This window comes from Tyto alba, unplaced genomic scaffold, assembly GCF_018691265.1.
Source record: "Tyto alba isolate M040663 unplaced genomic scaffold, T.alba_DEE_v4.0 Super-Scaffold_2, whole genome shotgun sequence".
NCBI classification, from domain to species: domain Eukaryota; kingdom Metazoa; phylum Chordata; class Aves; order Strigiformes; family Tytonidae; genus Tyto; species Tyto alba.
The window spans coordinates 84005917-84028222 of NW_024881282.1; the positions used below are offsets into that span (position 1 = coordinate 84005917).

At 36.2% G+C, this 22306-nt stretch overlaps 1 protein-coding gene across 6 annotated transcripts in view; it reads left to right on the top strand.

The window, feature by feature from the left end:
* Positions 1–22306, top strand: part of USP6NL (USP6 N-terminal like) — a 139385-nt gene that overhangs the window by 71626 nt on the left and 45453 nt on the right. For all 6 annotated transcript variants that reach the window (XM_042792749.1, XM_042792751.1, XM_042792750.1 and 3 more), the window contains 2 exons: positions 15189–15228; positions 20034–20114. In XM_042792749.1, the coding sequence (XP_042648683.1) occupies positions 15189–15228; positions 20034–20114 (121 nt within the window). The remainder of the gene's footprint in view (positions 1–15188; positions 15229–20033; positions 20115–22306) is intronic.

The following is a 22306-nucleotide window of genomic DNA, read 5'->3' on the forward strand; positions in this document are numbered from 1 at the left end:
GGTGGGGGGACCCTCAAAACATAAAACTTTAATGGACGTGTAGGGGGAACACCTCTCTCCCTTCTGCCTCCAGGACAAACTTCCCCTATTTTTTGCTGTGGGTTACCCTTGGCTTGTCCCAGTTGCTTTGGTGAGTTGACAGGCAGGGCAGGGGGCCGAGGTCCTGCATGTAATGGCTGCTTTCTGCTGCTCCTGGTTTCTTACTTGTTTTTGTCCACTGCTCCTTGTGTCTTGCGCATTTTCTGCCCCAGCGTGGGTCTCCTTTGGGCTGCAGTCTTCTCGGAGATGTCTGCCCCCACCCTGGCATGGATTGCCTACTTCTGAGAGCGTGTCTCCAGCCATGTCTCCAACAACATCTCCTCCTAGTTGTCTCTTCTGCTTCTCCCCACATCTCTTCCATTTCTCCTGCCTCTAGCAGCTGCCATGCTTTTAGAAATACGTTTTTGGTCAAGCCATCATGGCTTCCTCCAACTGACTGAAATTTTGGCACACGACGGCTTGGTTATAGGTGTTTCAGAGGTGGCTGGAGCAGCCACGACTGGCACAGGGAAGGTCATGGACCCGTCCCACAGGTCACCCCTGCAACCCCGGCTCCTGAAACCCTGCCAGTTCTGCCCAGTACATGTAGTGATGGGAACTGTCCCCCTGGGTAGGGAGTCCAGCACTGGAAACTCACTGGCACGAAGAAGGTAACTGAGATGTTGGCCAGGGGAGCCAGTGTTTTCTGGAAGTGTTAGTACCAGAACACTGTAATCACAGTTACTAGATTGTCTGTTGTACAACCTGACTGTGTGTTTGCTTCATTCTGTAAGGTTGAGGGTATATTTGGAGAGGTGCTTTGAGTGCACTGTTTTCCAAGGGAAGAAAGACCATTTCAGAGTCCAGAGGTCTCAAGTGACTCGGAGGACACAGATCAGTTCTGAGAGCGCTGCTCTTTGGATGTGGATGTGTCTTCTGATAGCTGAGATGATGCTGCATGTGTGCCACCTGGACCCAGCTGATAGGTGTTCGTGCCTTCCAGTGTTGTATTTCTGACCCTGTCATGTTAATCTCAATTTGCAAAGCAATACAAGAATGGTGAAGTAGCATTGATTCATCTCAATACCCTTTCATATAGTATTAATTCCATTAGCATTCTTCATTTTAAGTAATATAGACTTGCTTCTGTTGGTCTTCCTCAGTGTCACCTAGTATACATGGAGTAGTGCCTATTAAAACTTTACTCTTCACTTACATAATGTTTGTCTAGGAGAAGCTGATGTCAGGGAGGTTGTCTTAGTCACAACCAAAAGATTCTTGAGAGAACAGACTGATATATTTCCTACAGGTGCAGTGTGGTTACCTATAATCTTAAAAAAAAAAAAAAAAAAAAAAAAAAAAAAAGGGCAGCAACACCCCTACCCAAAAAACTTCAGGCATGGTCCTTATTCAATACTATTTATATTCCAATAAAAATCGTGCTGGACTCCTGTTTTCATGTTATAGTGCGGAAATACTCAATAGTAGGGCTGATGTGAAAAATACCATAAAATAGCATTCATTGTTCAAAGGAACATCTTTTCCTCCAGGAAGTCTAGCACCACTGTTTCTGTATGCAGTCTAGCAGTGTTTTGATAAGATCGAATATTCTTTTCTAGAAAATGCAGGCTTGAAACTGTATCTGACGGACAGTTTGTTCTATACCTGTACTTGATAGAAGTCTAACAGACCATCTCAGGAGACCACTGTCGTGCTCAGTTAAGCCTTAGTATATAATACATGACTTTTTCAATCAAGTATTTTAGGAATGGGAGAAATGCCTCAGATCTTTTCACAGATAGTCATAACAAAAACTGTTTCAGCTGTTTTTGGCAATCAAAAAGATGGAATGTGTTTGAATATTCATAAGATACAAGGTTTTTGTTTGGTGGGGTTTTTCTTTTTTTTTTTTTTGTTTTTTTTCCCCCTTTCTTGGATATGTTGTGCCTTTTTGGTCAGAATTTTGTCAGACTATCTATTTTTTTTTCTTTTCTCCAGAATTAATCAAAAGTTCTCATTTCATGCTCAGAATACACACCCAGAAAAAAGCACCAGAATGTTGCAATTAAAAAAAAACCCAAAAACCAAATAAGTAGAAAACAAAAATAAAACCCCTACCCCAGAAAACCAGACTCCAAACACCCTGCAACCCACAAGAAAAAGTAGTTCCTTTCTGTTTTACCTTGGAGCCTGACTAAACTTTAAAGTAAATGTTCTTAATCTTATCACTGTTGACTGTTCTTTCATAGAAGCTTTACCTTGTAGATACTTCTTTTTGCAGTTTTTCTAGCAGCAGTTATTGATAAGGGAATAACTTAAGGGAAAAATAAAGGAATTTATGAGTGTCTTGAAGCTCACAGCAGGCATTCCAGTAATGCCTTGGGATCTGGGATTTCCCCCTTCCCCCTCCTTGAATTCTTTAGTTGATTTGTTACTGCTTTGGGATGGTTAAAAAGCTACTAGAATTAATACATTATTTCCTGGGTGGTGGCAAGTTCCCTACTACTCCTATGAATGTTTTAAAAGCTATTTAATTTCATTTTCAAGCCTACAGTTGAAATAATAATATCTATATTAATTTATCTGTTTAGAAGTATCAATTATATGAATGATTTTTATAGTTAAAAAGTTAAAGGTCTTAAAGCAACAGAAGCAAGCAAAAAATTTGAATGACAGTCAATGTTGTGTAAATAAATAAGAATTTAACTTTAGCTGAAAATAATTGAAGCACATATTTAAAGATACAGTTTCATAAATGCATCCTTGTATTTATTTTTTGGTGAAACTCTCCAGCTAGCTACAAGGGTAAAATAGCTTTATTCCTTCCTCCTCCTCCCTGCCCTGTATAATGTTAAGGTTGAATGGTCACAAGAGCATTGGCTGATTGGGGTTTGCAAAACAGCCTAAACTTTGTACATGCTCCTAAAATGGGGTTAGAAGCCGAAAGCAGCATTTTGCAACTCTAAAGGTCAACACCAATTTCATGTTTAAAGAGCAAGTTCTCTTTCAGGCCTTTCAGCACCAGGGCAAAAGTCAGAGTGCAGAATAAGCAAAACGGCCTTAACGTTTTCCTAGGATGGCACAGAAAACTAACATTTGAGCAAATCTGAACAGCTAGAAGGCATATTCCTTTACTTAGGTCTCCACACCAATATGCCTCTGCTCAAGGTACTGCCAGGGTTTTCCACTTCTTTGCACTGAAATCCTCTAGGTCATTGAATGATATTCCCTCGCAAGCACGAGACATCAGCCAGGATCATTTTTTTGGTACCTGTTGGAACTAGTGATTTCAGCCCAGGAAAGATTCTGTACCTTTCCTTTTTAGCTAGCAATTAGGATTTATATTATCTGGTCTCTTATCAGCCATACTTCATGTATATTCTTATTTGATCGTTTTATTTATCTATCTCTGTACATGACCCAGCTGTGAGGGAGGCGTTCAGTTTTCTTTTCTAAGAAAACTTTTTAAGACCACAGTTGTGCTTTTCTAAGAAAGAAGAAAATAACATTGCTTTTTGGAATTCGGGGCAGGTACAGCTCAAGGCCAAATTTTACTAGTCTACATTGGGAGACATGGATTATGACTGATATATTGTGGAAACTGTTACAATTGTTCAGGTCTTAACAGGTAGAAAGTAGAAATAACAGAAGAAACTGTGATTTACTTATAGCAACTTTTCAAGTACTTTTTTATTTCCATTGTTCATTGATGAAAGCCATCAGCTGAATTGTTCTGTTAACTTTTGATACTGAGCTGTGAAAATAATAAGCTGCCATGACATTCTTTTAAAAATGCAGCTTTTAAGTGTTTTATTTCTCCAACCTGCACAGTATGAATTATTTTCAGGGCTTGTTATTATTAAGATCTGTGTTAACTTGTATTAATTACTATTATAGCAATAATCAATATTGTCATGTTTTGTGGTGTAATTTAGGTGATTCAGCTTAAACATGTTTTTCTTTTACTACCTATTCAATAAATGGAAACTGGTGATACATGTGTCCTGTGGCAGATGCTCTTATCTTGATATATATCCAGGGATCAGCGTAGTGATGTTGGGCAGATTGGAACTTTATTCTGCAAGGTTGTTTTGGTTGGTTTGTTTTTTCCGAGTGAAGGAAAAGATGTACAGTAAAAGTACTAATGGTGGAAAATCAGATGTGTTTCTCCCTGCACCTCGCCATTCATGAAGCTCTCTTAAAAATTTGGGTTAGATTCTTGTACTACTGTTACAGTAAAAGTGCTAATTTTGATGGAATTGTACCAATTTACAGCAGCTGAGAATCTGACTCATTCTGTATCCCATGTGTCTATTAAAGCAGTGAACATGCTTTTAGAATAGTTTGCTGATACTGGAGATGATCGCATTGCCAGAGGCACTTTTCAAATAGCAGGGTTCATTATTCTTTCTTTTGCTAAGGTAGAGGCCTACCTGCTCTTCTCCATCAAACTTTACTCTTTAAAAAAACGTATTGCGTTTTTATTAGCTCTGTAATGTATTTCTGCAGCACACTGCAAAAATGAGCTGGAGGAGCAAAGAAATGGAGAGCTTAATCAAGAATTTCAAGATACTCCATTAAATGTCTTCAAATAAAGCTATTGATTTTTTTTTTCCAGTATTATTATTTTCCCCCTAACTTTTTAATAGGGAGCAATATGATGAGCAACTAGTTATCCTTTCTCTCATTCTATTTCTTATTAATTTTTACATAGTCTTGCTGGAAAATAGTCCTTGTTTCCAAAATATTCTTTGTGCATTCACTAATATTTTCTACAAGGTGCCTGTCAAACCACTTGTCCAAGATCAGGAAGTCTTACACAACTAACCCTGGTGATTCAGTAGGTACATGGGTAAAGTATTTCCAGACGAGATATAAGGACTGGTCTCTGTTCCTGGCAGCAGAAGCAGTTATGCTGAGATGACAAAGGTTTTGGGTAACAGAAATTAAAGAAAGAAGCATGGTGGCTGTAATTGGGTAATAAAGAAGTATTCAAAAAATAAGGATTTTCATATAATTTTAATTTCAAACTTTTAGTAGAAAAATCTGCACATCAAATCTTAAGGAAAGAGCTCTAAAATTACTAGGAGAGTTACAACGTTATTGTTCATAGTGACACACAGCCATTATCCTTTATTTTCTAGGCACAGTAAGTGTGGCCAAACATGTTAAGTGATACAATGATGTGCTAAAAGAGCAATGAAAAGTTTATTCTTAACAGTTCTATTATAAATCTTAGTGCATTTTATATGCTGTGGTCATTCAGTAGGGACTTGCTGTCATTTTCTTCTCAGCTTTGTGAGGCAGGGTGAGCCCTACCTGTCAGGAGAGTGGCTTAACCCTTCCCTCCCTCGGGGAAAAAAGTGTGCTAAGTTCAGCCTCTTTCAGCTGCTGAAGACAAATCTTTATTTAAAAAATAAAATTCAGATCTTGGATGTTAGAGAAAAGTTGTGTTTTTCGTAATTATTTTCTTTACCGAATATATGAAAATGCCTTATTTTGACTGTGTAGATTTTTCATGTATCGTTGTAAAGATTTACTATGAAAACTCCACTGTAGTCTTGCACTGTGTGCAATGGATTCTGCACTGTAATATGTGATACACTTCCCTGGACTAATTCTGTTTTGGAATATTCATTGCTAATCAATGTACTGAGGAACTGCTGTTAAAAAAAAAAACAACCACAAATTTCAGTTCAATTTAACATTCTCTCCTTTTGCCCTAATGTACGTTGAGGATATTATTTTTATTTAAGGAGAGAAATGGAAGTTTTGCTGGGTTAGTAATTGAGTAATTGAGATTCAGAATGCCTTTTTTTTTTTTTTTTAGGTCCATCTTCCTAGCATTAGACAAAACCATTTTTTTTTTTTTTTCACATGCTTTCACAAGGAAATATTTCTAAAAGAATATTTTAATTGCATTTCTGTATAACAAAGCCTGGTTTGAAAACACAACAGTGATGGATCATAATAAACATTAATGAAAAGGTTTTACAAGTTTTACTACGTATCAGTTGTGGAACTCCTGATAAGTTGAAATGAATCTCTACTTACTGTGCAATTGGGAAGTTTTGGGACTAAGTTTCAGAGACAGACCTTTCAGAGACCCAGGTAAATAGGCAATTTTATTTAAACATCTCTGATGATGGAAGAGTACCTTGGACTTGCTGTCAATTTTACTTAGTTGTTATCCATTCTTTGGGCTCTGCTTCCATGGGGCAATGAACTTTGATCTCTGAATTCATCTCCGGTTATGGTGGTGGTTACATTGTGATCCTTTTCTTTGCATTGATGCATTTGAATTTATCTCTAAAAGTATGATACATGTTTGGCAATTTGCAGTAATTGCTTCCTTAAATTGCTGTCTCATTTAGCAATAGCATGTGGTCAGAAATGGTGCTTTAGAATGTGTTTTGGTTGCTCTGAGGAACTCTTCAATGCTTTTGCTGTTCATTTTTCCTCACTTGCTATTTAAACAAGGCTTTTTTTGTCAGCCTGAGCAAAAAAGCAGTCATTTTTTCAAAAGATGTTTTATGAAAATTGTCTAAACCAGTAGCAGAAGGGAGAGGAATCGGACTTTCTCTTGCAGATGATCACCTGTGAGCTTCACAATCACATAGGGTCTTACAGTATTTGTATACAATTGGTGTTCTCGGTGGTAGAACCTCACCAGGGGAAGGAGGAAGTGCTTTGCTTCTGGTTTTGGCAAGGTCATTGTCTGAGACAGGCTTCCTTTAGAACCTCGTAAAGCTCAGGAGGCTCTTTGAACCCAGAATCAACTCATTTTATGCAAAGCTTGAAGTCAGCTATTTTGGACCTGTTTGGGGAGCAGCAGCCAACTACCTGTAATTTGAACAAGGGCTCAAGAACCTGCCTTCTGGATTGGTATTTACGGCCACAAAAGGAGAGTAGTAGGAGTTCAGGTGTGTCTTTCTCTGACATGTTTTTGTTGTCAAGTTAATTTTGGCTTCCCCTGGAAAATAAGCAGCTTTGCCCATGTGCTGTGGTCTCATGGTTGCAATCATTTTTTAATATCTATGTGTTTAGAAGTTACCAATAAATTTTTCTGTGATTTGGACTGCTAATTTCAGTTTCTTTACAAAAGCATTTTAAGAGGTTCTTCTCTTTAAATCAGTTTTGTTCATCTTAATGAAAGTTGCTTTTTTTAAAGAATAATTTGAAAGGGTTTTTGATTTTTGTTTAATTTTATTTTTCCTCTTGTGTTATCATGATGATCTAGCATATGGCAGTTCTTCTACTCTCCCTTCACACAGGTCCTTCCCACAGAACATTCCTTTGTTCCGTTATTATTTTCTATCATTCAGAATGGTATGGATATATTTCCTAAAACTGTGTCACAATTGTACCCGTTCCTTTAGGTTATTCCTAGAACTAGAGTTGAAATTTGAATTTTAAATCCATTCTTTCATCTGAGTTAGTCCAGGCTGTCAGTTCAACAATTCTCTGCGGATACAAAAAGAAATGAGGTGAATGCAATTCTACAGATTTGATTGCAAACACAAAAGTAAGCTGCTGGATAATTCTGCCAACTAAGGACAAGTAGTGTGTTTGTGTTAACAGCTGCTGCTACTTGATTTGAGTAAAAGATCACCCACTGTGTACTAGGAATTCATGAACTGCTTCCTTTTATGAAAAGAGCTATTAGGTAGCAGAACTCAAAAAATTATTGAATATGGTAATATATGATTTAATTTATACAGCGTTCATAAAGTGGTACGCATTGGTTTTGAGTTACTGCTTAAGCCCTAAAATGTAAGGATTTAACATAATCATTATTACCACATGTATTATCTACTATATTTAGCATTTACAGAAGATTAAACTAAGTGAATATAGGGAATGGCTGGTGTGTGCATCACTGGCAGTGATTATTAAGAGTGCTAAAAGAGGTCTGGGGCAACAGTTTTTAGAAGTGCAAAGATGCTGCTATTCTCCCCACCCAAGTGAAGACATACCAAAATGGAATTTTACATGGCAGAAGATTATTTCATAAAAGAAGCAAATGTAGGTACATAAAGCATTGAGCTTCAGCAGCGAACAAATATATCTTGCTGGAACACTACCATCTTAGTTAATTTATGTTGGAATATGCTTTGCATAGCACATGAATTTTAATACAGATGAAGCTGCCAACATGTAAGTCCTGAATTGCTATTAATATATAGTGTAAGTGATGTGCACAGTAACTAACCTTCAAGCAATACTTAAAAGCAATATATATATATGCCTAAGGAAAAAATCCTAGGTGTTTTAGACATTTAAATTTCAAATGTAAAGCAGAAGCAAGGCAAAGAGATTCATTCTTTTTCATTTGTCTTTCAGCCTCTTGAGAGTTTTAAGGTAGCTTAGACTAATCTTTATCTTTTTTTAAAAAACACTTGGGATATGATTCTGAGAAGTGATTTTTAACTTCAGTGTTTGTTCATGTCCAATTAAAGCGACATCAGAAATCACTAGAAATGCTGCTGTGCTCAGTTAAGCAGATTATAGATTTTCTCAGAGGTTTTCTGATTGCAATCTGGGAAAACTTTAACGTTTGCATATAGAACACATCTTTTACTAAAGACACGGGAAAGCATAAATTTTAGCGTGTGGCACTGAAAATACAGGTATCTTTTTTATTATGAATTTCTTGATCATTTTTTATATTGGCAATAAAAACTTTGCAGTGAAGTTATCTTTTCCCAAGCAGGAAAGTACTTTACTGAAAATTTACTACTTTGAGATTTAATATAATTTGATAAATCTTTTGATTTTATTTTATCTTACGTTTGAGAGTGTGCATTACTTGAGACTTTCTGGACAGGAACTACATGTTCATGGCACTGTGCTGTGTACATTGGCAGCAACATCCACAGAATCCATAAATAATAATTGTAACTAAAACCTAGTCACAAAATCACATGCGATCCAATCTTTTGCCAGCATTAAATTCTTTCTTGCAGCATATTTCCTGATAATTATATTGTGGAATATCACATTAGCTTATCCTGCATGTTAATTAATTGCTTTGGCTTGCTTATGAATTTTAACAAAACTTCTGAAAGCTGTTTCTTAATCTGCTGTAGTTACCACCCCCATACTGTGCAGAGGTTATTTGGTGAAAATTCAGAGTGGATGATTACAGTAGCACAGCTCCAATTATTCTGATAGACACACACCATCAAAATTGTGCATTACATAAGTAAAATTTGTAATGGAAAGATAGAAATGATCCATAGAATTTTATCTGTGGAAAGTTCATCATTTAGTTTAAAAAACAGCTTTGTTACTTTCTTCTTGATATTTTCAGAAATCTTTTGCATGCATTATTAGTTTTGAAAATTATGCTATTGCCTTTAATTTCCATTCAAAGGCTGTAAGATTAAAGGAATCATTCATAATCAGAATTCTTCTGAAAATTAACTTGTTTGGACTAAACTATCTTAATTCTGCACTAAGCTGTGCTCTAGTTTTATGCTGTAAAGAGTAGAATAACTTAATCATAGGTCCAAAGAAAGGCATGACATTGAAATATTGTTTTACTTATTAACTTAGAATGGTTAATGAGGTTTTTTCAGTTGACCTCAGAAAACAGTTTGCTTTGCAGTCCATCTTGTGACATAATGCAGACATAAGAATAGTCATAAGTAACAATGCTGCATGTCCTGTAAATTAGTCATATTTATCTTCACTTCTATATGATGATTGTGAAGCACTTTTCAGCTAACTTTAGAACAGAGATCAGTATGTATATTATGAGGCCGTAAAAGCTACCTGGAAACAGTATGTATATATATAAAATAAAGTGGCATTCTGTTGCAAAGCACTGTTGTAACTATCCATAATAGTGTGTATTGCTTTGACAGTTTTATGTGCCGTGCATTGAACACTGAAGGGGAGGCAGACCTAAGAGAACACCTAGTCAGTGTGTTTGCTGGTGTAGAATTGGTTTTCCAGTGTGAAGATACTAATTTTTTGTCTAGTAAAGCTATAGACTCGTACAACTCACTTCTGACAAATTACACAGCCAAAAAACTGTTCCTACTTGGGAAGATTTACTTTTTCCTAATACATTTGAGTACTGAAATGTTGCAGTTTGTTACTCAGCGATCTGAGTTATATATTGTACAGAAAAACAACTCCATTTGTACTAAAGCTTTTCTTGTTCAGATATGTCAACTGAATTCTTCCCTTCCTTCACATATCTTACCTGTGCATGATCACTCTTCATGAGTTTATTTCATGACATTGAGTTTTATGCCTTACTAATGTGTTTGTGGATGTTTCACTCATAATTCTTTGATTGCAAAAGTTTGATACAAATGACTGATTTATTTTTTTTAAAGATTTTTTTCAAAATGATTCTCTCGGGTAGTAGCAAGTATGTTTTCCTCATGGATTTGAACAGTTAATGTTGCATCACTGCACTTAGTACTTTGAGGAGAGCATAAGAAAATAATTGAGAAATAGTTTGAGAAACTTTTGCATAGAGATGGCACCACAGGTTTTATGAGGATTCCAGTTTTTTAAAAGTCATGTTATAGCGAGTTCAATGATATAGGCATATTGAATTTAATTGACCCTTTTTTTTCCCCCCCCTAATTAAATAGTGACTTGCACATATCACAATTATTCCTGCAACATCTTTCAGGACAAAGGACACCAAAGGTCTTCACAGTGCCCTGGCTAATTTTCTCTGGGGTAAGAAAGACTACAGCAGGTAGAGAGAGTCTTTAAGCAAGTGGTGTGTTTTGAAATAGAAGTTATGAGAAATGAAAATACAGCTTACAAAGAAATGTTGAACATAACAGCTCTTTGGACAAGTAAGCTTTGTGGTAAAGATTTTTGGTCTGTTATGGCCAATTTTTGCCACTTGTTTTTCCAGTGAAAAATTGAGTGTCAGGGTTTATACAAATTGTAACTGATAAGAACTGAATTGATCCTCTAAAATTTACAGTTCTGGGGTTATCAACATATCAAGGCGGCTGATTATTGAGCTAAACATTTTCCATCCTCAACTGAAGCTGCAAGCGATAGAGTGTGCATTTCTTAAATTTATTAAAGCCAAACTAGAATCAGGAAAATGCAGTGATTTGAGTCAGCAGGGAACATATTTGAGACTTAAATACAAATGTAGGAAAAGAATAAATCTGATGAGTGATTAATAGGAGAAAGTCTTTCCTTGTGTCTATATTGAACAAATATATCAAAGTGCTGTTTAGAGAAGACTGATTTAAACACCAGCAATGGATAGGTGACTGTAAGCTTGTTAAGTCTGAGACTGTTACTTGAGGAGGCTAATTACAACACAGTTTAATGGTTAAAGCCACAGATACGTGTGTTTAAAGTTCTGAAGTGTCAGATATTTATGCAGTTAAGTTTAATACTTCTTTTAAGTTATCTTGAAAAATTAATGAAAACCTGTGTTAGGTATGGTGAATTTGAAGATGTAAAATCCATTAATCACTTATAATCTAATAAGAAAAGCATTTTCAATCAAGTCCTTGTTCTTCAAAATGAAATCCCATTTCTTTGAATGTATAGGCCTTATAATCCTCACTAGAAGATGGTAATAGTCCAGATTTAAAGATAGGAAAAAGACTTTAGGCTGGTGCTGCAGATCGCCACCAGTGAGGACCACTGGTGGAGTTCCTGAGTTCAGTCAAACCTTGGAGTCTAGTACTTCCACCCGGTGAAATGTCTTTGAGGAGCCTTCTAGCAGGAAACCCAGCACACCTTCACATGGACCCTGCTCCTTATTAGAGTTAGGATTTGTTCCCAGCGTTTTGCAGTTTCCAAACCTGTAGACAGCATCTTCAGACCGTTCTCTCCATGCTGTAACACCAGAGCTGCTTGGCAGCGACACCCAGAGCCCCTGAGCTGCTGTTCCTTTGCAGGATGGGCTGCCCAGCCTGCAGATGGGAGGCTGTAGTCTTTATGCCTGGGGCAAAGGCACATACCAGATGTAATGATTCCCAATTCCTGTCTGATTAAACGGGTGAATTTACCAAATCTGGATCTTTATTGTGGACAATAGTTTTGAGATTTCATTTCTGCTAAGTGAGACCTTCTTTACATGAGTTCAGTTAAAAGCTGTCTCTGTGACTCCTCTTTTGGATATCAAGTATTGTATGGTTCCAAGCTAATTACATTAATCATTCCTGTTGTTCTTTGTATCCCCTAAATGAATATTACTTGCGCTATTAAAGGAAAGTAGTCATCTTAGAGCAGGATGTGGCTATATTATGTTAATATTGTTTACTACTTCACATTATTACTTGGCGAAGTACACAGATAAAAAACATTGAAAAATACAAGTTTAAATAGTCTGGGGATGGTGGGAAAAGATTCAACATTAAAAGGAATAATGCAGGTATAATAATATTAGATTGGCTAGGCTGGGGAAGGAAGGGGAAGATTCATTTTTATAAAGAAAAAAAAGAAGGTACAATAAAATTACATTGATTACTAGACGTTAATTGATTTTGTGTCTGATCCCACATAATCCTTTTTGGGAAAAAAAAGTCTGTAAGATGCTCCTGCATAGAAAACAGATACACTAAATGGAAATGTGTTTATTTAAAATATCTTTAGGGTCTTGAGAGAATTTGTTTGCCCATTGTGCCTTTCTCTCAGTCCTTGCAGGATAGATTTGAATATTATGTATGTGAGTACATGGGCGTAGTTAGTGCAATCTAGTTAATTGAGAGGAAGATCTCCAGGAACTTCTGTGTTCCAGTCCAGTGAGTTACTGGGCAGCCTGGGGCAATTCCCTCAGCTTCTGCGTTGTTTCCCTGGTGCTCAGCTGCCTGCAGCATCTTGGAGAATAAAAACATGGGGCTGGCTTAATGTGCTCCTGTGGTATTTCAGTGCTTAAAATATGTGGTATTAGTGCATAGCTGTGCAGCTAAAGAAATGACGAGGAATGTGATCTTAAATTTGCTGCTGGATTAATTTAGTGAGGGAGTACTGTGTCTGCTTCCCAGGACAAAAGAGCCTTCTTTCACTGCTCGGTAGATTCAGCCGTGCCTTTTGTTTGCACATCGATGGTAACTTGCAAAATTAGCAAAGACTAGTTCCTTAGTAAATCGTTGCGATGCATTCTTGCTTTGTAATAAAATAAGATTTGATGAATCTTTCATGTGATTAGCTTCCGTGCCAGATTAGGAAATGTGCAGATAAGCTGTCAAGTGGTACCAGAGGAGTTGCTGTGTCCGGTGTGTGTCCGCAGGGATGCGGAGCCATCAGATCGGTGTCTTGCACGCTGCTGGCGGCACTGGAGGAAAAAGAGTTTCTTGTGTGCGCAGCCAGCTGCCGGCGTGATCTTGCAGGGCCACGAAGAATGAGGCTGCTGTGTGCTCGTCTTGCTGTGTGGGGCTGTGGCTGCTGGTGGAGGTAGACAGTGCCTGCAACTGTCTCTAAAGAATTGAAAATTGTAAGTGATGTTCGAAAGGTTTATCAATCTTTGTACTTAAAACCAGAACCAACAACAAAATCCCCCAAGCAGATTATGAAATTGAAATTTTTCTTCCCCTTTGCTTTCTTTTTTCTGCTCAAATAAGCTTAATTTCTAGTTGGTATTTGGTATACAATGGGTCTATTTTCAGTTTGATAATTTAATTATATGGCAGTGTGCACAATACTATAATAGTTTTCCAACCTCAGGTAGCACTGAATATAGGCTATTTCTAGTGTGTTAGATGTTAATCAGAATTTTTTTTTTATTTTGATGTTCATCAAGAAAGCTTTCAGATAATTGGAAAATGCTTCTGAATGAACGGATTGTGCTTTTTGTAATGCTGTTCAAGACGAACACTCCTTTGGTTTTTACATTAGTTTGTAGACTGTGTACTGGAAACTTCAACTTGTGTGTGTGGTCTCCAAAAAGGTGTTGATTGGAGCCAGCTTTTTCATTAGATGAAGTAAATCAAATGTATTTTGTTACTCATATATAAGTTCTGAATCTGGAACTGCATCTTTTAAATAAAATAAATGAGATGAAATATAATTCAAGCATTTTGAGTCAGACTATTCTTACATTGACTGCAGCAGCAACTACTTTTGTAGCTTTCTCCAATGTTTTTTCACCCTCGCACAGATTTGATACACGTCTAAAATGCTGGGTTTTAATGTCCTCACTATGGAAAACTATAATGATGTGGGTAGGAATTTTTTCATAATATCAAGATTTAGTAGGAAATTATTTATTTTTAAATGATGTCGCATAGTGCCTGCTTTTTAGTCCCTTTTAAACAAGCTTTTGTTGGGTGTGTTATTTATCTAATCTGTAGGGCAGAAAAAGGGAGCCTTGCTACTTAGAGATGACCTGCTGTGTTTTCAGAAGCTGCAGATGATGCAGGCAAAGAAAGGCAGGCTCATTTGGCATCAAAGTGGTCCAGTTACTTTCAATAGGAAAACTACAAGTTTCTTAGATAAGATAAACAGAAGTTAGAGCCCTCAGAATGAAACTAAAATAATATAAAGTCTGAAAATGTATCTGTTCAAAGGCTGCTTTTCAAGCTTTCAATTCATAACATGCATTTTTAGAGTTAGGTCAAGAAGTGAAAGGACTGTATTTTTAAATATTATTTAGATACCTAGTAATAAACCTGTGTGTGTTTTTTTAAATTATTTTTCTTTTTCCTACCACTTCCTCCCTGTTACTCAGAGTGAGTTTTCTAGAGTTTTGAGAACATGGAAGCTAACTCCTCTCTGTCAAGCAGAGTCTCAATGCCTTTCACAGGACAGAGTAGTAAAAGAGGAAAACTTTATGTAGGTTTTTCAGCTAACAGTAGTATGATCTCATAAACAGAACAAAAAGTTCACTTAGGTTTCAGTTCAGTAGTATAGCACAGGGTGATTTTACTAAAGAAAAAATAAACTTTACGTTAAGTCATCTTTTGAATCTATGCAACTACTTTGTTTTAGAAGGTTTAAGACTGAAATATTTCTAGTTCTGTACTTAAAATATTGTGAGTTTTACTGTGTTTAAAGAGTAAATTCCAGGGGTTCCAGTGTGTCATTGTCTTATTTCTCTAAAGTTCAGAATTTTTGTTTACTCATTACTACATATTGCTACTGTAAATTATTACTTGTAAGAACCTATACAGAAATGGTTTTGTGCTAAGATTAACCAAGAGTAATATGAACTTTTTCTTTGATTTCAGTCCAGAGGAGCTTCCTGTCCATGATGCAGCGATAGAAAAGGTAAGTCTAGTATCTTCCAGTTTTTTTGACTAGGAAGTAAATGTTTACAGATTTATGACTTTTCAAATATCAATCATTGTGAAATGAGGAGATGAAGCATTTTAGGGATTTGCATTCCCAAAGAAACATGTTCTAAGTCCCATAAGCACTTTGGTCCTTGAGGCCATGTTAGCTCGCCCACACATCCCTTGGGGCCCATGCGATCTTACATTTACTGTTTGCAATGAGACATGAGTTTTCCTCAACCATTATATGACCTAATAAAGGAAACAGAGCTATTTAAGAGATCACACCCAGCTCTGCCCTGGAAGAGCGAGAACTCTTGTCTCTGTGTCACGAGCTGTCATCAGCTCTGCTTGCACGGATGGATTGTCCAAGTGAGGTGGTGGCTTTGATGCTGAGGTGTATGTTGCCATCCCCTGAGGAATGGAGTGTGTTTTTCTGTTTGGTAAACGGTGACAAATATCCTGGCTGCCACTGAAATGTGATGACATCCCTTGTAATGTTGAGTTGAGTGTATTCTTGGATGTTCAAGACCTGTCAGCAGCTGGTGCGGGCTCTAGTCCAAAAATCCTTCTGCTGCTGGAGGGCACTGGAGGAAAAATTTGGGAACTGATGTTTCGATAAAGTGGAAGGCTTTTATTAAAATCACTGAGAACTGAATTTCTTCTTGACTGGGCCTAGTTACTACTGGTATTTCTTCTTGGTCTGTCAGGCCTGTTATCTCTAAGACCAGATCAGATCCTTCTTGTTTGTCCATATTGATCTTCTGGATCATCAGAAAAGTCAATATTTAAAGCTGTAAGTTTAAAGTTAGCCCTCTTGGCTGCACAAATCATTACAGTGCATGAAAAGGGGATGGTATGACTTGTTCTAAGGCAGTTCGGCTCGCAGAGTGTTAAGAGCAGCAGTGGTTCTGAAAATTAATTATTTTGAGCTTCGGTATAGGGCTAGTAAGAAACATTTCTCATAAAAGAAGGGAACTTCTGAGTCCCTTTTGTTTGCATTCATTTGTGCTTCTGTGTACACAGCCTGAAATAGGTGCATTTTCCTGCCATGTTTCATTACATTTAATAACATAGTGATTGTATATATAATTTCATTTCCATCAGAAGGACACAGCAGGGTGGTGTGTCTGTGAGAATAAATATTAGGCAGCTTGAAATTGTTGTGGTATATGTGTTTTGAAGCTCTGATTCACTGTGGCTTTGTAGTTAGCCTTGAATTATCGGGGGAAAATAGTGTCTCAGTTCTCTGTCCCATATTGTATTCATGCTGTCTCAGACAAAATGTCAGCATAGAAACTGCATTTATTGAATCAGTGTTAAATTGCAGATCTAGTGTCTTTTTATAATCACACAGTAATGCTCTTGTATTAGAGTCCTGGTTATACTCCTGATGATACCCTGACCTCTGCTGGTTTGAGGTTTATCTGTCTTCTGTCAGCCGTGTTTGAATCTTTACAATTTTTAAGATACCACTGATAGGATAATTAATGTGTCTTGTTAATGTAGGCTAAGAGTAAAATCTTTCTGTGCAATATCTTTTAAAGTCACTTACTTGGCAGAAATATTTTAGCCTTACTTGTGAATTTTAAAAAATATTCCTAAATCATGTTTTCATTTCATTTGCAACTTACATAAAGGGTTGTGTATCCCTGTGAATTTTGAATCTCTATTCTTCATATACATTCTAGTGTAAAGCTTAAGCTGGGGTTTTTCAATGTGTGTTTATGGGCATTATTATTGTGAATTCAGAGTAATTTTGATGCTTCATTATCTTGCTGGACATTTGGTGACTTAAATGCGTTGAATCATTGTCCTACATTATGAACTACTTAACCTTCAGATGAATCATCCAGCACATCTGAGGTAAAACTAGGGGAGGAAAGATAACCTAGAGGAGAAAAGTAGACAGAGAACTGACCTCGGGAAATCTGGAATCTGTGTCTTACTCTGTTTTTGAAGTGCTATGAAATGTTTTGTAAGTCATTTTCAGTTTGTTTTGGTTTTGTCTTTGGTTTACTTGATTATAAATTCTCCAGGGAACAGTTCAGTGAGTTCTGGTTTTGTCTGAGGCTTCTACTAAAACATTGCTTTACGCCTCAGCTCTAGCACACTTGCTCTCCAGGAAGGTAGGGTGCTGCATAAAAGATGGATGCTTGCCAACTTAACTTCATGCTTTTTTGCTTTCAGTAGTGTATTATTTACTGACATGAGAGTACGAAACCTTCTCTGCTTCAGTTAGGGTTTCTGTTATTCCCAATGGCAAAAATGCTTCAAAGTGTAAAATGTGCTCAGAAGACAGATAAAAGGATTTTTTTTTTAGTGATTTTTTTTTTTTTTTTTTTTTTTGTGACAACTACATGGAACTTGCCTGAAAGAGCAGCAGCAGCATCTCTCTACTCTGCAATGAGTTGTGTCAGATCTATCCATGTTTTCAGTGTTGCACCTGTTAGACATGAAAGTGAACATAATTCAGACTAGGAAAAAAACAGCTAAAAGTTTTCAACAACTGAATACAGAAATAATTGCTATTTTGATTACAGTAGCGTTGCTTGAGAACTGGGATAAATTGACACAGAAGACATAAAAGCTTGAACAAATACACAGCTGAAGTGAGCTTCTGGCTCAAAAGATGAAAAATCTTGAAAGTAGATCAAACATACAAACAAAGAGGCTGTAGGAGCAGATAGGGTTTTATTTTTCTTACCAATTATCTGAACAAACGGTTGAGGGCAGAGACCTTTCCTGACTTGATCGCAATGTTATTCCTGCAATCTAAACTATGCCTAGAGAACATCTGCTTTAAGAGATGTTAAAAATGCTTATTTTTTAAAGGGGTCATCAGAATGGAGGTGAATCAGACATAGTGTTGTGAAACCTATGAAATCCGGGAAGCAGTAGTTTTTTTAAACTAACTCTTAAACCTAACTCTTAAGAAAAGTGTTTTAGATAATTTTTAAAAAAGCAAGTGGTTGGGATATTACCAAATACAGCATGGAACCTGAACAAGAATGTGGGCAGTTGATTGCAACATGGATAGTTAGATAAGGTTGAAAGAATAGAGGCACTTCTTTCCCCATAACTTTCTTAATGTTTATGTCAGGCTTAAGTCAGTTGGGTTCAACTAAAAATAACTTAACAAAACAAACCCAACTTATTTCCAGGACACTTCATGGTCTGAATCATAGTTGGGGTGGACCTAAACAGTCATCAAGTCGTACTTCTGCAAGTACATGGCTTTGGGCTCCTGGGTTAAAAAAGTAATTTACCCATTTTGTTGCATTGATAGCCAAGAAAGAATGCACAAATTCTGACGAGTTAAAGCTAGAAGCAAAATTAGAATTCTGTTGAGACAATAAGTAATAATTTTTTTTAATATTTTTTCCCCCGACCCTTCAGATGCAAGTTGACTTAATGAATACTTAATGAAAGTATTAATAAGTTTTCAGTATCCTGCAGAGCTTTGAAATTAAACTCTTACATTGTTACCAGGTTGTATCACTAACCATATGAAACAGAATGTTCTTCCTGTCTTTATTAAGTCCTGGGTTTGAAGTTGGAGGTAGGGGGGCTGTCCTTTACAAAAAAGCCTAAATATTTCTTTATATTCATCTTTGAAGAGAAAGCAATAGCCAGACACATATGTTTTTCTACTTTAGACTTTCCAGTGTTCATCCTCAGCTCCAAAGCATTATAAAAGAGTTGAAATAGTGTCGTTAAAAAAGTTTTAAAAAAATACAATTAATAGTTACCTTTGTAGTATAATCAGAGACACCTTTTTTGCTTCATAGCATATAAAACTGGGCTGTAAAAATACATACTAAAAATCTTATAACTGAAGCCAACAAAATACAGATTATTGGCTGTGAAGAGCCAGTGTCGTGAAATTCCAGGGACTAAAATAGCTAATTCCAAGCGCTTGTTTGGTTCCCAAATTCAAGAGGCTGATGACAACTGTAGCAAGGTTTTCATAGGCAGAATGGCAATCTTTAAGATAGTAGGGTCGTCCCATGCTTTTAAAGCCATATATAATATAAATACTGTGTGGAATTCACATATTTATTATGTTATGTTATACTACTTAATATATTTATTTTGAGAAGATGGGGTTTGTTTTGAATTCTCATTTTATCACCTTGTTACTGAAATATTCTTGTCATTAATATAATTTAAGCAAGTAGATCCTACCTTAAGAAGAAATCCTTGATGTTAAGATATAGGGCCATTTAGGTGAAAATGTACAAAGCCATGGATGAGAATTATAGCAAGGCTTTCTAGCTTTTAATGTCCAGAATTAGAGCTTATTCCCACTTCTGCTACAGCACTATTGCTCTTGGACACACTTGTTTTTGTTCATGTACTTGGTGCCTTTTTAATTTTTTGCCTTTCAGGAAGGGATGGTTTGTGTGATCAAGTAGCTAATTATGTTTAGAGCAAGTCTGGGTAAAGAAGATCATCTCTTCTGAGAAGCTTGCAGAAGAAATTATTTGCCTGAAAATTTACGGAGTGTAAAAACAAATTGAAGTTTTTTGTACTTGTCAAAAACGTGTAGAGAATGAACTTTTATAAATCTTGTATTTAAACAAAATACAATTATTTACATAGTGCTGAAAATAAAGGTTTCTGCTCGGTTTTTGGTTGGCTGTTTTTTTGAGTATTTTAAGTTATTCTTTGTTGCTGCTCTTAGATAACAGATAAAAAGTTGATAATGCTGTGCTGAACTTTAAAATTATTTTTCTAAAAATATTAAGAAAAATGTATTAATTTTTAAAAGATTAAAAAATTCTAATTTCTTTTCAGCAAAAGCACATTGAAATTGAAAGAACTACAAAATGGCTTAAGATGCTGAAAAGCTGGGAAAAATACAAGAATAGTGAAAAGGTAAAGCTATGCATGCTTTTTTCATTAGCTATAACTTTGGAATGAATGTATAACCTTAGATTGTTACTGTTTATGAGATCTGAAAGGGAAAAAAAAACCAACTACACACTGAAAGAAAAAGGCTTTTTATTCTTCTGAAATGCAATAATATGTAATAAACCAATAATAATAACAACCCAGCAAAACTGATGGTCAAATGCAAGGAATTTCTAAGGTCAATATTGCAGAGGTTCTCTAACATATTCATAATAATAATTATGTGCTGTACTGCTTTGAGTTTGCACTGTGGGGTGGGAACTAGGATCACACAGCATACTGTGTGCATGTCTACAGAATAATCTGTGGAGCAGTGAGGCATCAGACCTGCTTGTCTTGTCTTGCAGAGAACTAGAAGTTTTGTTTGATTTAGGCTTTGAGAATGCAAAGGAGGAAAAAAAAGAAAAATCTTTAGAAACTTGAAAAGAGAGGACACCTTTAAATGGGTATAACTGAATTCTTCAGGAATCGTAAATCCCCTTTCAAGGGTTATGAATTTTAACTTTACTATTTTTATTCCTTTGTATGTTGGATATTGTGTTAATTGATATTTAAAGTTACTCTTTTGAGTTACTAGTGGTGCCTTATTAAGATCTATGAAGGTTTTTAAAATTTTCTTTTCTATGGTTTCCATATTTTTTTTTTCTCTTTTTTTAAAATTTTTTTTACAGCCCAGGTTTACTGAAGGGCCGAGGATAGCTTAGAGTCATGGATCAGTGAAAACTTCCTTGAATAACTCTCCAAGGAAAATGATTAGTCATAAAATGGGTTGATGTTTAAATTATCATACTTGCCAGCACAGATATCTTGGCATATCCCTAGATACCCCGTTGCTTTGTTAAAAGGAGAGTTGCTCTGAGTAAGTTAGAAAGTAAAAAAGTATAGGAAGCCATTCATTGCTCTTTTCCCCTTGGGATAAGTCTTTTTTTCTGTGGATAATATGCAACGCAGCATTCATAATCTTCAAGAGAGGTGAATTTTTTTTATGGTATGAATGAGTTCTACTTTTTAATAGAATACTTTATACCTTGATGGGCTCTTTATTTTGGAATCAATAGGCAAGAACTGAAATCTGTTGGCAGCTACTTAACAGTGTCCAGCAGTGCTACAACATTTCTTGACTTAAAAAAAAAAAAAAAAAAAAAAAAAGAGTAAAATTATTTTCTAAGTGAACCTACAGGTGAATTTTAAGGAAGTGAATTGCCCATTAATAATCTTTAAATTGCTTTTGGGATTTTTAGTTACAGACTTCTTTTTATCCTACTTAGAGAACAAATAATGGTCTGGGAGTAATGACAAGAAATGGGTTATGTTAGGTATGCCATTAAGTGCTAAGTGCCTTTACTTGCTTTAAAAGCTAGGTAGGGATTTTCATGTGACTAGTTTATTTGCTGGAATAGTTGTCTTGGCCATCTTAAAATTATGGAAGAATTTCAGCTGGGAGAAAACTTGCTGGAGAGGCTGTATTCCCAACACTGTGTTCTGGGGAGGTTTTCATGCCTGTTCTTGTGGCCGTTTGGTGGATAACGCACAGAATATGAGGTTCCCAAATCCAAATTTATTCTTCTTCTCAATAGGGCTTAAAACTTTAATTTTCTATTGGGGATTCTGTTGGTATTTTCTGACGCTGCTGATCCACCTGTATTTTGCTGAGGACTAGAGGACAGCTGTCGTGCATCCCAGGTTACTGCCTGGGTGACTGGCCTGCAGCATTAGCTTACTCCCTTACTAGACTTCTGTTTTAGTAAATTATTCTGTGCAAAGTAGAAAACTTTAAAGGGAGAGATTGAGACCAGAATACTTGTTAGCTTGATGAGCAGGGAACTGAGAAACTACAATTCAAGTAGAGGGAAAACTTTACTCAGCATGTCCCCTACTCATCGTGTCTGCTTACTACCTTTGGTTTTGAGACTAGCAGCTACGTCTTCCACTTTGCATTTGTTAAAAATACCAAAGCCAGTGGTTGATGTTTTTCAGGGTATAACTAAAAGCTAGCAAATTCATTTTCTTAAAATATGAAGCAAATGCATGGAAAAGTAATAATTTGTTTCCCAGGTTTTTCTTAAAATTCTACTTTCTGTCCTGTCATCTTCTCCGGAAGGAGAAGCTAGAGGTCATAACGCTTTCTTTCTTTGCTGTGGCAATTGAGTGATTTG